Source organism: Lactuca virosa, chromosome 1, assembly GCF_052849685.1.
Source record: "Lactuca virosa cultivar CGN04683 chromosome 1, Lactuca_virosa_CGN04683_v6, whole genome shotgun sequence".
Lineage (NCBI taxonomy): Eukaryota > Viridiplantae > Streptophyta > Magnoliopsida > Asterales > Asteraceae > Lactuca > Lactuca virosa.
The window spans coordinates 245,560,446-245,579,654 of record NC_136426.1 but is presented as its reverse complement, the minus strand read 5'-3'; the positions used below and the strand labels follow the sequence as shown (position 1 = coordinate 245,579,654).

At 35.4% G+C, this 19,209-nt stretch overlaps 1 protein-coding gene and 1 long non-coding RNA gene across 2 annotated transcripts; one reads left to right on the top strand and one right to left on the bottom strand.

Moving 5' to 3' along the window:
* Positions 1-2,486: 2,486 nt before the first annotated feature.
* On the top strand, positions 2,487-4,674 carry LOC145165797 (transcription factor MYB53-like). The gene is made up of 4 exons (XM_079084697.1): positions 2,487-2,570; positions 2,687-2,955; positions 3,124-3,963; positions 4,510-4,674. The coding sequence occupies exons 2-4, from the start codon at positions 2,690-2,692 to the stop codon at positions 4,532-4,534; spliced, it is 1,131 nt and encodes a 376-aa protein (XP_078940823.1). The 5' UTR covers positions 2,487-2,570; positions 2,687-2,689; the 3' UTR covers positions 4,535-4,674.
* A 3,295-nt stretch (positions 4,675-7,969) lies between these two features.
* On the bottom strand, positions 7,970-8,473 carry LOC145165807 (uncharacterized). The gene is made up of 3 exons (XR_013740193.1): positions 8,388-8,473; positions 8,218-8,291; positions 7,970-8,141 (listed from the first exon to the last, which is right to left on the bottom strand). It is a non-coding gene; the product is annotated as an uncharacterized LOC145165807 (long non-coding RNA).
* Between the last annotated feature and the right edge of the window lie 10,736 nt (positions 8,474-19,209).

The window sequence follows — 19,209 nt, the reverse complement described above, 5'->3', positions numbered from 1 at the left end:
TTATAAAAAGAATGTCATTCTGACAGAATAAAATCGGGTTTAATTATAAAAATTACGTTATAATTAAAATTAAAGTAATTTAAAAAAATATAATTTTAAAATCAAGAGAGTTAATTATCCCAAAAAATATGGAATTTTCCTTTTTTAAAATTATCTCAATTGTCAAAAATACCCTTAGAATGAAATTAGATGGTATTTTTCAATTATCTTTAATTTAATAATATGTATTAATCACTTTCTTAAAATAAGGAAAATGATTGGCTCATATTTATGCATAAAATAACACAACAATTACTTTGAATAGAATAACCTAAGCCTATATATATATATATATATATATATATATATATATATATATATATATATATATATATATATATAAAAGTGAATATACCCTTAAGAGTATATAAGCTTACACAACAAAAAACATAACCTTTAACGGCGATATTTCGTCGTATTACCTCGAGCTAATACTCATTTGTCGTCGCAATTGAAGTCGTCTCTAATATTCATTTGTTGTCGTTATTGTTGTCGTCTCTATTGGTATTCCGACCACCGGCTGAAGTTTTTCTGGCAAAGCTTCCCGGAGTCATGAGTCGTCGCAATTGGTCAATGTCGTCCATAAAAGTGTGGTTGCTAATGATTTAAAAAAAAACAATTTATTTATGATATTAGTTTGTATATATTATAACATGGAGATTTGATAAAAATACAAAAATCAATACATACCACATTACACAAAACATCAAATATACCATATTACATAAACTATCTAACAAATCCAAAGTAAACATCAAATATATCATCCATAAACTATCTAATAAATCCAAAATAACATCATCCATAATATAAAACAAGAAATATTATTTGTCTTCCTCTTCCCCATAGTTGTTTTCCTCGTTTTTAACTTGGTTCTTAAACGAGCGAATAATATCTTCAATTGCCGTCACAAACGCCAGGTTTTGAAGAAAAGCATTCACTCATCCTACAATTAAGTCACAATCACATTAAGTCATTAACAATTTAACAAACTATCAAACTATTAAACCACCAAATGGATTAAGTCGTTAACAATTTAACAAACTATTAAACCACCAAATCAATTAAGTCTTTGACAATTTAAAAAACTATCAAACTACCAAAAATTACTATAAATACATCAAATTCTTAACAATATAGTAAAGCTACCAAATTCTTTAAAAAATTAATAAGTACATGTATTGGTTGCGGTGTTTGTGAGTGTGACTTCCATTGGGATGGAGCACTTGCACCTGCTGCCTCTCACATGCCCCTTTCGAGCATTTAACACATTCTCAAATATTGCGAACCAATAAATGGAGTCTGGATCACCACCGGAGTCGGCTATGTGCTGAGTCTGTAAAGCAACCTCAGCAACTAAAGCATTCTACATTTCACAAAGATTGTCAATATACGTTAAAACTAACCAAAAAAAACAATCTACTTCATTTTTAAGTAATAATAACTTACATATTGGTCTCTCTTTCTAAAAAAAACTTACATATTGGTCTTCAACTAAATGATAAACAAATTCCCCTTTTTTATTCACATGCGCATGATGAAATGCTTCAAGTCAATTCAAATTATGTTTAACATTACAAAATATGCGATACTTGAATAAACATTAAAAATACGGTATAACTGAATAAACATTATTGTAACTTACGTTCTTAAAACAAACACTACCGTAGTTGCATGTCCCTCCACGATTCTTAACTACTTGCTTCTTCCAACATTCTTTGTTTTCAACGGATCTTTTTTTATGTTTTTCTGTTAAGAAGTGGTCAATACCATCACTCCAACTACTTGCTTCTTCTGACATTCTTTGTATTCTGGTGTCGTCGCTAAAGGTCTAATCGTTGCTACAAGCGACATCCCTAATACTCTGTTTTCTTGTTATGTTAGGTACCCAAACCCACCATAATATGTCATCGTGTTTGATATATTCATTATAATGTTCTTAAACTTCAGCCCTAACTTGATTTACTTCCAAGATTTTCGAAATTTCAATATTATCTTCCTCTTACATCACATCCTTTTGCCGATAGAAATACAGAAAAACATAGAAATACATAGAAAGTCAATAGAAATACATAGAAAGTCAATATGAATATTAACGTTTGATTATTCATATATTTATTACAATGTTATTATTCTATTATAAATTTATGTATGAGCCTTTTTATAGTAAATTCTAATTTTAGGTTTAACTTGTAATTATTCATTTATTCATTGTTGAATAATGACATAAAGTTGTAGATACAAGATTCATTGCAGAATAATAACATAAAGGTAGTGTTTTTACATTTTCATACTATTTACAGTTTTTATTTGATATATATATATATATATATATATATATATATATATATATATATATATATATATATATATATATATATATATATATATATATATATATATATATATATATATAGGATACAACCACAAGCAATGTTGCTGATTAAAACACAGAGATTACATATAAAAGACCAATTAAACCAACTTCACCTTTCTTAAGAAACAAACAACGTCAGTGCAAAATTAACAAGGTTTGATCCATTTTTTTTTCTTGTGTTCATCGTCTCTTCTAACTGGTTATATATACATGTACGCATGCATTGTTCGTTGATGAATATGTGTTTTGGTGGTTGTGGTGTGCATGCAGATAATGATGGGAAGATCATCTACCAGCGACGAAAACGGGCTCAAGAAGGGTCCATGGACTCCAGAAGAGGATCAGAAGCTTGTCGACTACATTGAACGTAATGGACATGGGAGTTGGAGAGCGTTGCCTTCACTTGCAGGTCTGAATAGGTGCGGCAAGAGTTGTCGTTTGAGGTGGACTAATTATCTCCGTCCAGATATCAAGCGAGGCAATTTTACCGAAGACGAAGAGAAGCTCATCATACACCTCCATTCCCATCTGGGAAACAAGTAATTTTTCGTCTACCTACATATCTTATTGGATAGAAAGTCAGGTCTCTAAATTACAGAATTAGTTTTTTATTCATAAAGGTTTTGGCTTTAGTGTTCCGAAAAGCTATCGTGATCAATAGCAGTTTAGGTTCCTGTATAATTCACTGAACTATAATGAGTATGCAGGTGGTCTTCAATAGCAACGCATCTTCCAGGAAGAACTGATAACGAGATCAAGAATTACTGGAACACCCATCTGAAGAAAAAACTGCTCCAAATGGGAATCGATCCAGTCACACACCAGCCAAGAACCGACCATCTCGACATCCTTGCTAATCTGCCACAACTTCTAGCCATTGCTGCCAACAACTTAGGTGCTACAAATCTCTTCAATCCCACCTTCGATATGAATCTAAATGCCTTAGTGTCGCAATCTGATGCCACCCAAATCGCAAAATTTCAGTTGCTTCAAAACATACTCCAAGTCTTGAGCACCAACAGTACTCCTACTAATACTTCCTCAATACCACAAAACCTTGACCCTTTTTACGCTGTTCAGCTATCAGAATACCTTAGGTTAAACCCTCAACATCTGCAAAACCTTCAAGATTTAGCCATGAATATAGCTCCATCAACTCCAAATTTACATCCATTTGGGACCCATGATTTCATTTCACCGAGTTTTCCAAACCTAGACTTGGACCATGATCAGGGTTCAAAAGTATTTAGCGGACATGATTGTCGAACAAATGGAATTACTCTCGGGAAAGAAGAGTATGTTGGTTTTGAATCTATTCCACCGCTAGTGCCAGCCTCACCTCAGCATCTCAGTCACAGTAATGGTGGCAACGGGCAGAGTCCGGGAGGTGATGTGAATACTGATCAATTAGGAAGCAGTAGCATTCTGAAACAAAGTGATCATCTTTCCTCGTCTAATCCGACATCTACTTCAACTACTTTAGATCCTAATTGGCAAGAGTTTATGGATGATGAAGCGAGTGGTTGTTATTGGAAAGAGATCATCGAGTAAGCATGGTTTTAGTATACTTCCCTTTACATAACAAACAATACACAAACATACGCACACGTACAACTACACATACATGAACATACGAATACATGTACATATATATGTAAACCAACACATTTTTTGTATTTAGTTTACTTTTAAATTGTGTAGACCATCAGTTGATTCCGTCGATCATATCCTGTACCAAAATTATGTAGTATTTGACATTGATCTATGATCTATTTCCAATTTACTTATAAACCCTTCAAAACACCAAAAAGAAATTTTAGTTATTCTATTTTTCAAACTTGTATAGATTTTTAGAAATACCTTTATAAAAACATGTCTCAAAACTGACGTTATTTAAAAATGTGTACATGGTATTTTAATTAATTAAGTATATATTTGTGTTTTATTAACAAGATTATATCTTTCCATTTAAAATTAAAAAGTATTCTTGGAAACCGTAACTCATGGAAACCGAAGGACATTGTTGCACAAGTTATTTTTTATGTTATGTTTTCGCTTGTGTACGTCGTTTTATACAATATATATCTATGCAGGCGGGGGTCTCCACCATGGTCGTAAAGAGGATTGCTTTGTATCATACAGAGACAAGAAATCTAGGAACATTTTGTGAAAAAATTAATAATAGAAGTGTTTGGTTTGATGGGTTGTTTTCTTGATGTAAAGTTATACCATATTAACGTTGTCAATGTACATAAGACACGACCATACATTTATACAAAAATATTCATTAATTATCATAGTGTTTGTCTTTCATCCTCTTTTTTTTCCTCTTGTATCTTTTCATCAAATGATTTCTTTAAGATATGACTGGGGTAAACGATGTAAATAAAAAGTAGACCTGAAGTTCCTTTTTCTCTTTCTTTTTATTTTTCTACGAGCACTCTCTTCGTAACACAAGTGTAAGGGATTAAACATAAAATGTTTTTTTATATATGAAACTGAGAAACTAACACTTGGTGAAATTAAGATAAATTGGATATCTAGACAATTAAGTCGAAGAGTAGAGATGAAGTTACAAGTAAAAGCGACATAAGAGTAGGAGCAAGTAGAATCAAAGAGGGGAAGGTGTTGACTTGGATACGAAACAACCACAATGTCAAACATAAATGTCATTCATGAAACCTAAGACAAGACTAAGTAGTTAGGTAATTTCATTGAACTTTGTTTTCACTTGTCCATTGTAAATTCTCATTATTTCAATGAACTATTTGTATCATAGGTTTCTTTTCTTAACCGTCTCACTTCTAAAACAAGTTAATTAGACTATCACAAGAATCCGTGTTCTTAAAATATACCTAGGACAGTGACAATTCACTCCAAGGCCGATATCCATAAGACTATCTCCCATGTGGTTAGTCATGTTTCAAGGCACGCTAATAACTAATTTATTACTTAGAAATTGTTAAGTTGAGTGTAAAAGAAACCTTTTGAAATATGTCTAGAAGGTTAAAGATATAGAAAACGAGATACACGTTCAAGGGATCAGGGAACATAATGAAATGGCGAAACAACGAAGAAACTAAGACTTTCAAATTTGACATTTTATTTATAAAAAAATACTCATGAGGGGAAATGCGCTGATGATTCATCATTTGTCCATTCCTCATCAAAAGAGTTATATATATATATATATATATATATATATATATATATATATATATATATATATATATATATATACCAAAAAAAGTTGAGAACGCAAGAACAAAGTATATATTCATTTGCGATTCCATGTATTCATTTGTGGAGAAATGATAAATTTTTACGCCTTTAATTTCAATTGAAGAGAAAAAACATATTCATGTTGATTTTGCGTAAAAATTTATAATTTCTCCACAAATAAATACATGGAATCACAAATGAATATATTTGTTCTCGCGTTCTCAACCTTTTAGGTGTTCTCATTTGACCATTTACCTATATATATATATATATATATATATATATATATATATATATATATATATATATATATATATATATATATATATATATATGGGTGACATCGGTTGAGAACTCATACTTTCCCGAGAACTAAACGTGAAGCGTTAGATCAAAACTAATTAAATAAGGGCATGATCGTAATCATACCAATCTCATTTAATGTTTCATTTTTTTGTGTTATTAGAAACATTAATAAAAAAATTTAAAAAATAAAAAACTTTTAAAAAAAACTAAAAAACATTAAAAAAAACTATAATTTTTTCAAAAAACAACTGCGAAAAAATGCAATTTTTTCAAAAAAAAATAAAAAAACTGCATTTTTCTTCAAAAAAATGCAATTTTTTTCAAAAATAAAAAATAAAACTCCTATTCTTTTTTTAAAAAAAATCTGCAAACTTTTCAAAAAAAAGCTACAGTTTTTTTAAAAAACCTGTAATTTTTTTTTAAAAACTACATTTTTTAAAAAAAAAACTACAATTTTTTCAAAAAAAAACTACAATTTTTTCAAAAAGACACTATTTAAAAAAAAAACTGCATTTTTTTAGGTGCATATATGCATATTTTTGGTACATTTATGCATATTTTACAAGTGCATATATGCATATTTCATATATTATAATATTTGTAAAGGAATCATAGGAAAACTCATTTTATTTACTAATGTATAAACACAATACAATAAATATTTTATTCGATACAATATAAAATATCAAAAATAAAAAAATGCTACAAAATTTCAAAGCGTTTTCATGTCTTCTTGTCAATATTTCTATATTTTTTTCAATTTATCATTTTTCACCTCCTCAGTATTCACCACAATTTCTTCCAAATCTACAAAAAAAAAAAAAAATTTATTGATGCAAAAACACTCACAAAAATAAATATATGATTTACATGTGAATCACATAAAATTCACATGTGAATTACATATGATTTACATGTGAATCATATATAATTCATATGTGAATTACTGTGAATTACATGTGAATCACATGTAATTCATATATGAATTACATGTGAATCACATGTAATTCATATGTGATTTACATGTGAATCACATGTAATTCATATGTGAATTACATATGATTTACATGTGAATCACATATAATTCATATGTGAATTACATGTGAATCACATTTAATTCAAATATGAATTATATGTGATTCATATGTGAATAACATGTGATTTCTATGTGAATAACATGTGATTTATATGTGAATAACATGTGATTTACATGTGAATCACATGTAATTCATATGTGATTTACATGTGAATCACATGTAATTCATATGTGAATTACATATGATTTACATGTGAATCACATATAATTCATATGTGAATTACATGTGAATCACATGTAATTCATATATGAATTATATGTGATTCATATGTGAATAACATGTGATTTATATGTGAATAACATGTGATTTATATATGAATCACATGTAATTCATATGTGAATTACATGTGATTTAAATGTGAATCACATGTAATTTATATATGATTCACTTCGTTCTTTGACATTTTTCCAAATTAACTATTTTGACCTAATGAAAGGTTAATTTAGAAAATGGTGAATCTAAAAAAAGATCTTATATTTTGTGTTTTTTCCGGATTAAACCTCAAGCTTTTTTTTGCCAGAAAAAGGCCTTGTATTTTTTTCATTTTTTCCAATCTGACCCTTTTAGTCATTTTTCTCCTTGTAAAATGTGAGGGTTTTTTCGAGAAAAAATAAAAAAGTTGAGGGTTTGTTTCGGAAAAAAAAAATACAAAGTTGAGGGATTTCTCAGAAAAAAATGAAAAAATACATGGTCTTTCAGGCAAAAAAAAAGTTTGAGGTTTAATTCGGAAAAAAAAAAGTTTGAGGTTTAATTTGGAAAAAACACAAAATACAAGGTATTTTTTGAGATTAAACCTTTAGAAAATGTCTAAAATCTTTATGGTTTGATTGGGTAAATAAAGTAACAGTGGTTAGAATATAAAACTGCACAAAATATAACAAAGATTAACAAAGATTATCTATTTTTTTATGATTTGCCGTTGAAATTATCCAACATTATCATATAAATTTGATTGTATGAAGGTGTTCTTGCAATTTGAACAAATAAGACTCACTTTTTCCATAAGGGTGTCATAGAAAAGTGTGTTGTCTTCAATTTCATCCCAAATCTTTAATGCAAAATTTGTAGCCACATCATCAGAATCTTTGATATTCTGAAACCTAGTTATTACAGAATCAATTCATGTTATTTAAAAAAAAAACAATCTAGAAACCAAAATAAGCATAAAGAATATACCATGGAAGTATCTTATCATCATAGCATTTCAAAAGAATCATTGCATGTTCAACTGACTTTGAGTCTCCATCAATCTATAAGAAAATTAAAATCCATTAATAAAGTTTAACAAGCAATTCTCATTATTATAAAGTAGAATACTAATTAATCCATGAAATATTGAAATATACCCAAGATTTGTGTAAACTTGTAATGATAGTTTTGTTCAATTCTTGAACAATCTTCATCATATATTTTAAATTAATCATGCCAATTTCAGATATTGATTTCACTTTGAGTGAAAAGGGCATTTTTGAATCATCAGAAGCCAATAAATCCACCATTTTGTCTACAATAATAGCATCAAAACTTGGCATTTTCTTAGAATCTTGAGATTTTTCAATAAATGAGTCGATTTCAGTTAATGAGTTTAATATGGAGCTCCATAGAGATGTATTGTTGAATTTGAGGATAATAATTGAAATAAATTCTCTCAAAATATTCTCAAATGTGGATTTTGAGAATATTTCCCTATCAACAGTAGAAAGTCTCACAAAACGAATATTAATAACACTTTTTATGCCAAATTATGTTTCATATGCACATATTAGCATAAGCAAAGGGCATAGAGTAATAGATATAAACCTAATCACCAGGTCTTCACCAAATTAAAACAAATATACATACAACCAATTAATTCAAGATGTCTATTTAACAAAAACAACAAATAATACAAACTCCAGTTGGTTAGGGTCTCTGTAGGAAACAAAAACAAAAAATCTCAAATCAAGAGTCGAATAAGGAACATAAACGTAAATCACACTGTAGATGATAACATATAACTACTAGCTCGGAACAACATGCGGATACAATCAATTTGAGAGAAAATAGAAAAAAAAATGAATCAATCAAAACAAGATGAAACAGATAAAGAAGAACGGACGTTACCTTCGCTGAATCTTTAATCTGATGTAAACTTCCTTTACAATTATCAACAGTCAAAGAGTTCGTGTTTGAGGTCAATTCGGAGGCTGACGGACTCAATTCATTCACTCAACACTGAGTCGTAGACTACCTGTACTTGACCATTTCAGGGAAAAGAAATACATCTCCATCTGATAGCTCTGTACCTTCAGGACCCTCACATATCGTCAATAAAGTCTACAAAATCCATATCAGAAACCAAAAACAAACAACGAATCAAACTTTCACAATTTCCAAACATCGCATCAGAATCGAAATTGAACTTATAAACGGAGGAGTAACCTTCACAGGAATGTCGTTCTTACGAGCTTTAAGAGCTCCAGCGAGAAGCTTAGGGTTTCATTTACGCGAGATTGAGCAAGGTCGAGTTCGAGGACCTTGACGGAGACCTGGTCGGTGAGAATACAAGTGGAATCGACGTTCGACAACATGTGATCTGAAGAAATCGATTGTACCGATTGCTTGGATGAAACATGAAGGCTGGAGGAAAGTGATGAAGATCCGATGATTGTATAAATCGATTTCATTATCGTCGTGAACGATTGTAGGTGTAATCGCAGAGGAGACTGGTGGCAGCAGATAAACTATCGATGGTTGTAGCGTTACAAATCGATTTCTACAATCGATCTGGAGAGAAATGCGGGACGAAGGGGGAGAAAGAGAAAGAGAAAGAGGGTGGGGTTGATGTTATCCCTGAAATGCCCCTGGTTCCTATTAATTAGATGCCCCCGTGTCTTCTTTTTACCAAGTATTTAGAAAACCGCCACAATGCATCTTAGCCCTTTATTATTTTAATCTAACGATTCTTGCTTAGTTCTCGGGTTCTTGGGAAACTATGAGTTCTCAAATGATCCTTCCTCTCTCTCTCTCTCTCTCTCTCTATATATATATATATATATATATATATATATATATATATATATATATATATATAGGGTTATGATTAAATATGAACTACAATTATAATGTGAATGTATGATCATTTTTGGTCCCTTAGATTTAAAAAATTGAATGATTGTGATCATAAGGTACATGATATTAACATAGGGTAGCATTACTATATAATTACACCTAATTAGGATCTCGTTCAGAAGTCGTGTGAGACGACTAAGTAGGAGTCCTTTGGCTCCGTAGCCGGGCAGATGCCCGATATTTCAGATTACTGACGGATGAATTGAGACCAGGAAGGTCTCGACAGATTTTGGGAAGCAACTATGTAGCAGCATACTGTGACATCCCCTAATTTCTCGGGCAGAAAAGACCGATTTAATTTATACTTTTTAAAATAAAGTCAGAGAAATCCTTTTAAAAGATGTTGCGGAATTGGTCCCCAAAACAAAACATGATAAAAGTTTATCAAAACCTTTCTTTAAGAAATATATATTTTCCTTTTATATCAAAACCTCGGGATGTCATGTTCCGATACAGTTCAAAAGCATAAACAAGACATTATAAGCCTTACAACAGTTATTTACAACTACTGGCCTATAATCCAAAAATCTCTCATCATCATCCGACTATGCTCGGGGTCCAGTACCTGTAATATAAAAAGCTGAGTGGGTCAGGCTTGGGAGCCTGGTGAGCATATAGGTTTTTCAACCCACAATCATAATAAACTTATTAAATTCACCAATCAACAATAACCCTGATTACCCATTCCCGTTATCCTCACTTTACGTCCCTAAACACCTATCACAAGGGACCTAGCCTAAGGATTATCATCGGGGTGGACACCACCGCTAAGGGGACTCCTTAGCCATACATGTCCTAAAGGCAACCATGAGGGGGATGGAGTACACCAATGAACATTTAGTTCACCAACACCTACAAGTTGCAAACCTGCTAGTGTTCCACTCGACTGTCTAGAAAGGTCCGTGGTCGTCATCTATACTCCGCTAGACGACTACTACAACAACAACAACAACAACATCGAGGCCTCTCACCATTTTAACACACATCGACTATTTCGTCTACCCATGTTTTACCCAACATATTTGTAGATAAAATACATATACAGTTTAAAACTTGTATAAAACATCTATTCAACAGTCACCTCAAATAAACACTTAATATAATTACACATAGCACGTATTTTATAGAAAATACTTCATATCTAGGTGTAAGATGAAAGTGACTACACACTCACATGATTTACTGATAATCGGGCAGCACTTCGTTTCCTAAAACGATCGTTTCTAATAAAACCGGGAGTTTTATTGAGAAACCGGGCTCTGCAAGGGTCGGGCTTCAAAACCAAAAAGATAAATTTCTCGGGCTTTCCGGGCACTTCGGGGCGTATTTCGGGTGTTTGGTATGATACCGGGGCTTTGGGGGAAGTTGGAATGAAAGAAATATGGGTGTAGGGGTGTAAAATGACAAATTTCTAAATTACCACCGGGGGGTCTCGCACGCTTCTATTTATAAGGGCAAGGCTTCTGATCCAACGGCTGAGAAGCAACCAGGTGTCAGCAGATCCGAAGGTCAGGCACGTGCGAGGGTCCAGCTGGCTGCTTCTGATTGGACCGAGGTCTAGGTCCGAGGGTGGAGTCGTGGTGCGCCTGCGAAGCTCGGACATGTCAAGAAAGGCACGCGTCGGACAGCGGTTGGACCAACGCTTAGGATGCGAGGGTTGCGACACGCCTCACTAGCTGGCCACAGTGACTCAGCAATTTTGGACACGTGGCGCGCATAGAGCGAAGGTGACGTGGCCGAAGCATGACTATGCGAAATTTCTCGATTTTTGTGCAAAAACTTCTAAAATCCATAACTTTCGCATAGGGGCTCCGTTTTTTATGTTCTTTATATGCACGCATAGGTAAAGTTACGCTCTACAACTTTCGTTTAGACTTCGTCGGCTAATTTTGACATTAATTTTAATATTATTATTTTTAACAGACAGGGATAGGAAATCCGTTAAAAATTCATAACTTCTTCATCCGACGTCCGTTTTCGTCTGTCTTTTTACCGTTGTACTACTATTGACGAGACCTTCGATTATCGTTTAGGTTGTGTCGGCTAAAAATCACTCGATCTAAAATTCGAGTTTTTAGCTATCTACTGCTAAGCTGAAACTTAGAAAAATCATAACTTCCTCATACGAAGTCAGATTTGGGCGTTCTTTTTATGCATACTCTCGGTTTAACGAACACTACGACTTTCGTTTAGATCACTAAGGATAAAAAGTAGTTTATCAAAAACTCACTTTTTACGTCATTCGGCACCGTGTCGGTTTTGTCGCGAAACTTCAACATGTCATAATTTCTTCGTTATAACTCGGATTTCGGTATTCTTTATATATCCGTAATCCTTGTCACGACCACTACAACTTTCTTAATAGATATCGGCTTTATCTAATATTTATTTTCGACGCTCATTTTTATTCTTAATTAATTAAATCCTAGTAATTAAGCATAAAACACATAATTCACATAATATTCACATAATTCCTTTTCATTTCTTCAAAATGAGTTACAAAGGTTAATTAGACTATCACATCAATATTAATGCCTAGCCTAGAAACACGGGCGTTACAATTCTCTCCCCCTTAGGATGATTTCGTCCCCAGAATCAAACATCAGCAAATAAATGCGGGTAGCGACTCATCATGTCACTCTCCGTTTCCCAGATGAGAATTGGCCCATTCGTATGTTTCCAACGCACAAGCACTAAATCGACCATCTTGCGTCGCAACTTCTTAGTCTTACGGTCAACGATTGCCTCAGGTTCTTCAATTAACCTCTTGTTTTCATCCAACCTTAATTCAGAAATTGGAATTATGCCGGGCACATCTCCCGTGAACTTTCTCAAATAACACACGTGAAAGGTATTATGAATACCCTCTAGTTCTTCTGGTAATTCTAGCTTGTAAGCTTGATTCCCAATCCTCTGAAGAACTTTAAATGGTCCAATAAACCTTGGACTCAATTTTCCCCTCTTACCAAATCTTATAAGTCCCTTCCACGTCGAGAATTTAAGTAAAACCGAATCTCCAACTTCAAATGATATCCATTGTCTTTTCTTGTCAGCATAGCTCTTTTGTCGATCTTGAGCCGCCAACATCCTTTCCCTAATCACTTTCAACTTTTCAGCAGTCTGATGGACTATTTCAGGTCCCATAAACTGCTTTTCTCCAGCTTCTAGCCAACATGACGGCGTTCGACACTTTTCTCCATACAAAGCATGATAAGGTGCCATCTTGATGCTCGAGTGGAAACTATTATTATAGGAAAATTCTACTAGAGGTAAGTGTTCATCCTAGTTACCTTGGAATTCCAGGGTACATGCTCTCAGCATATCCTCCAACGTTTGAATTTTTCGTTCGCTCTGACCATCAGTTTGCAGATGGTAAGCTGTACTCAAACACAACTTAGTACCCAATTCCTCTTGTAGACTCCTCCAAAACCTTGAGGTAAAATGGCTGTCACGATCTGATACAATCGTTAACGGAACACCGTGAAGCCTCATAATTTCCTTCACGTAAGAATTCGCAAGTTTATCCATAGACCATTTCTCGTTGGCTGCTATGAAATGCTCACTCTTAGTGAAGCGATCAACGACCACCCAAATCATGTCGTGACCGTTCCTTGTTCTGGGCAGTTTAGTCACAAAATCCATGGTGATGTCTTCCCATTTACCCATGGGTACATGTAAAGGTTCTAAACTCCCATACGGTTTCTGATGTTGTGCCTTAACCCTAGCACATGTTACACACTCGGCCACATACTTAGCAACATCGAGCTTCATCGTCGGCCATCAGTAATAGGGTTTTAGATCCCTATACATTTTTATACTGCCAGGATGAATCGAGTACATGGTCTTGTGAGCTTCTTCCATCAGAATATATCTTACTCTTCCCGTATTAGCTACCCAAATCCTATCTTTGAATACCTTCAGTCCTTGACCGTTTGTGTCAAACACTAACGTTTTGCCCAAACGTTCTTCCTTTTGGTCATTTTTCTCTAAAGCTTCCTCTTGAGCTTTCTTTATACTTTCCACAATTGTCCAGAAAACTTCAATTCTCAACGCTCTTGGCCTTTTCTTTTCAAGATTTACCTTCCGACTGAGAGCATCAGCAACAACATTTGCTTTACCAGGGTGGTAAAGTATCTCACAGTCGTAGTCCTTGAGTAACTCTAGCCAGCGTCGTTGCCTCATGTTCAATTCCTTCTAATTAAAGAGATATTGAAGACTCTTCTGATCAGTGAAAAGTTTGCATTTAGTACCATAAAGATAGTGCCTCCATATCTTTAAGGCGAATACTACCGCTGCCAACTCCAGATCATGAGTGGGGTAGTTCTTTTCATGCTCTTTTAATTGCCTCGATGCATACGCTATCACTTTATCCCTTTGGGTCAGAACACAACCTAACCCAACTCCAGAGGCATCACTATAAACTGCAAAGTCATCAACTCCTTCATGTAACGAAAGAATCAGTGCTTCACACAATTTCTTCTTTAACTTCTCAAAAGCTTCCTTATGCTTCTCATTCCAAGTATAAGTAGCTCCTTTGTGGGTCAAAGATGTTAATGGAGTAGTGATCGAAGAAAAGCCTTGGATAAATCGGCGATAATATCCAGCTAATCCTAAAAAGCTTCGAATCTCCATAGGACTTTTTGGTTGTTCCCACTTCATCACAACTTCAATCTTTGCTGGGTCAACCATTATCCCTTCTTGGTTAACCACATGACCTAAAAATTGGACTTCTTGAATCCAAAATTCACATTTGGAGAACTTTGCATACATCTTCTCCTTTTTCAGAACTTCTAGCACTTCACGCAGATGCTTGTCATGCTCATGCTTGCTTTTTGAGTAAATCAAAATATCATCTATGAACACTATCACAGATTTATCAATGTATGGTTTGTAAACCCTGTTCATCAAATCCATGAAGGCCGCTGGAGCGTTGGTTAGTCCGAACGACATAACCAAAAACTCATAGTGTCCATATCTTGTTCTGAATACAGTCTTTTCGATATCCTGCTCTCTTACCTTTAGTTGATGATATCCTGACCTAAGATCGATCTTCGAGAAATAGCTAGAACCTTGCAACTGATCGAACATGTCATCAATCCTCGACAACGGGTACTTGTTCTTTATTGTTGCTTTATTCAGCTCTCTGTAATCGATGCATATTCTCATGCTCCCGTCCTTTTTCTTTACAAATAACACCGGGGCTCCCCAGGGTGATGAACTAGGTCGAATAAAACCTTTGTCCAATAACTCCTTAAGTTGTGTCATAAGTTCTTTCATCTCCGTTGGTGCTAGTCGATACAGTGCTTTTCCTATTGGCGTCGTTCCTGGTAACAATTCGATACGAAATTCTACTTGTCGATCAGGGGGCAATCCGGGAAGATCTTCGGGAAAGACTTCCGGATAGTCACACACCACCAGAATATTATGCACCTCCTTCTTTTCCTTCTTAGCATCGATCACGAATGCTAGATATGATGTACATCCCTTGGCCAAACACTTTCTGGCTTTCATTAGGGAAATGATTCCAGAGTTTACTCTGCGTTTGTCTCCATACACCATAAACGACTCTTTCCCTGGCGGGTTTACTTTTACTATCTTCTTTCTACACAATATTTCGGCATCATTGGCGCTAAGCCAATCCATTCCTAGAACTATGTCGAAACCATTTAACTCGATAGGCAATAATTCCTCGTGGAACTTATTCCCATTCAAGTCAATGAGGATGTTTTTCATACGATGGCTAACAGGTATAAACTTGCCACTAGCAATCTCGACTATTAAAGCATTAACTAGTCTATCAACAGGCAAAGCTAGTTTTCTATCAAATTCATGCGAAATAAAGGAGTAATTGGCTCCAGAATCAAACAAAATTTGGGCAGGCAATTCGTTTACGAGAAAGGTACCTGAAGCGACATCGGCTTCTTCTTTCGCAGCTTCAAGTGTCATCTGAAAGGCTCTCGCCTTCGGCTTTGGTGGAAGATTGGGCTTTGATGCATCCTTCTTCCTCGGGCAATCCCTCAAAATATACCCTTCTTCATTGCACCCAAAATATACGTTCTTATTGAAGGTGCATTCATTGGCATAATGCTCAGGCTTTCCACATTTGTAACAAGTGACTTCCACGCTGCATTTCCCAGCATGTTTCTTCTTACACTTGTCACACCACTTGGCTTCGGCTCCTCCTCTGAATTTCCTCGAACCAGTCTTCGAGAATTTGTTCTTTTTATTGGAACCTGAAGTTCCTTCAAACTTTCTCTTTTCGCCAACTTCAACCTTGCTGGCGGCTCTCCCCTTAATCATATCTTCCACAGAAATGGCAGCCCATATAGCTGCCTCCAAAGTAAGTGCCTGACGTACTGGCACCGCATACTCCCATGGAAGTCCCTTTGCGTACCTGTCAATTTTTGCCAGCTCATCTGGGACAATACGCAAAGTAAACTCCATTTTGTCTGTGAAGTTATTTGTATATTCATCAACGGTCATATTTCCCTTCTTCAACGTTAGAAATTGGTTTTCTAACTCAAGCACATTTTGGGCCGAGCAGTACTTGCGCTTAAAGTGCATCAAGAACTCTGCACAAGTCAGTTGCAGTGGCTCATTAGGGCTTAGGGTTTTCCCCAGAGTGCTCCACCATCAAGCAGCGCTACCTCTGAACTGCCGCACTGCAAATGTGGTTTGTAACTTGCCTTGGCAACCACAAGTCATGAAAGCCAATTCCATTTCCGAGATCCAATCCAATACCCCGACATTTTGCAGTGAAGGTTAATGGCTTGCAAGTCATAAAGTCTTTATACTTGCACCCATTTCTCTCCACTCTATCCTCGTAGTTATTTCTCCCAACCACAAGCGGTTCACTATGACCAACAGATCTACTGTTGTTTCCTTCTTCAGATTGATCGTCATTTAATTCACGTTGTTCAGCAGGAATTGAAGGTTCATTCCTGTTGTTCAGTAATATTAGTCTCATTTCCTCCCTTTGTTCAGCCATCATTGACTGAATCATGGCTCGCACTCCAGCCATGGTGATGGGTTCTGGTGCAGCTCCTGCTATAGGCACCTGTTCCACCATTTGGGGTTGAGGTTGTTGGTTCCTGCTGCATTTCCAGCTCCACTTCGAGTTCTTGCCATTATAATCTATATACCGAATAAGGCGAATTTAGGTCTTTATCCTCGATAGTTATTTCAATTCCCTTATCACTCCGAAACGTTTACATGTTAGTTCTAATCTCATAATCATACGCTTAGAATCCTACACACATAAGGTTTCTAGATCCGGTCGGCAACAGACCATAGATCCGAACAATTAATGGCATATATGGCAAACATATAGCATTTAGCACATAAAAGCATTATAGGAATCTTTCCTAAAATAAACTAGTGCTCGTGTCTAAAATATGGTAGACACTCATCTCACAATCATCACTTAGCATTCTAAGTTTAAGTCTAGAAATCCTACAAATTCCTAGTTCGCTTAAACTAATGCTCTAATACCAACTGTGACATCCCCTAATTTCTCGGCCAAAAAAGACCGATTTAATTTATGCTTTTTAAAATAAAGTCAGAGAAATCCTTTTAAAAGATGTTGCAGAATTGGTCCCCAAAACAAAACATGATAAAAGTTTATCACAACCTTTCTTTAAGAATTATATATTTTCCTTTTATATCAAAAGCTTGGGATGTCATGTTCCGATACAGATCAAAAGCATAAACAAGACATTATAAGCCTTACAACAGTTATTTACAACTACTGGCCTATAATCCAAAAATCTCTCATCATCATCCGACTATGCTCGGGGTCCAGTACCTGTAATATAAAAAGCTGAGTGGGTCAGGCTTGGGAGCCTGGTGAGCATATAGGTTTTTCAACCCACAATCATAATAAACTTATTAAATTCACCAATCAACAATAACCCTGATTACCCATTCCCGTTATCCTCACTTTACGTCCCTAAACACCTATCACAAGGGACCTAGCCTAAGGATTATCATCGGGGTGGACACCACCGCTAAGGGGACTCCTTAGCCATACATGTCCTAAAGGAAACCATGAGGGGGATGGAGTACGCCAATGAACATTTAGTTCACCAACACCTACAAGTTGCGAACCTGCTAGTGTTCCACTAGACTGTCTAGAAAGGTCCGTGGTCGTCATCTATACTCCGCTAGACGACTGCAACAACAACAACAACAACAACATCGAGGCCTCTCACCATTTTAACACACATCGACTATTTCGTCTACCCATGTTTTACCCAACATATTTGTAGATAAAATACATATACAGTTTAAAACTTGTATAAAACATCTATTCAACAGTCACCTCAAATAAACACCTAATATAATTACATATAGCTTGTATTTTATAGAAAATACTTCATATCTAGGTGTAAGATGAAAGTGACTACACACTCACATGATTTACTGATAATCGGGCAGCACTTCGTTTCCTAAAACGATCGTTTCTAATAAAACCGAGAGTTTTATTGAGAAACCGGGCTCTGTGAGGGTCGGGCTTCAAAACCGAAAAGATAAATTTCTCGGGCTTTCCGGGCACTTCGGGGCGTATTTAGGGTGTTTGGTATGATACCGGGGCTTTGGGGGAAGTTGGAATGAAAGAAATATGGGTTTAGGGGTGTAAAATGACAAATTTCTAAATTACCACCGGGGGGTCTCATACCCTTCTATTTATAGGGGCGAGGCTTCTGATCCAACGGCTGAGAAGCGACCAGGTGTCAGCAGATCCGAAGGTCAGGCACGTGCGAGGGTCCAGCTGGCTGCTTCTGATTGGACCGAGGTCTAGGTCCGAGGGTGGAGTTGTGGTGGGCCTGCGAAGCTCGGACATGTCAAGAAGGGCACGCGTCGGACCGCGGTTGGACCAGCCCTTCGGATGCGAGGGTTGCGACAGGCCTCGCCAGCTGGCCTCGGTGACTCAGCAATTTCGGACACGTGGCACGCATAGAGCGAAGGTGACGTGGCTGAAGCATGACTATGCGAAATTTCTCGAGTTTTGTGCAAAAACTTCTAAAATCCATAACTTTCGCATACGGGCTCCGTTTT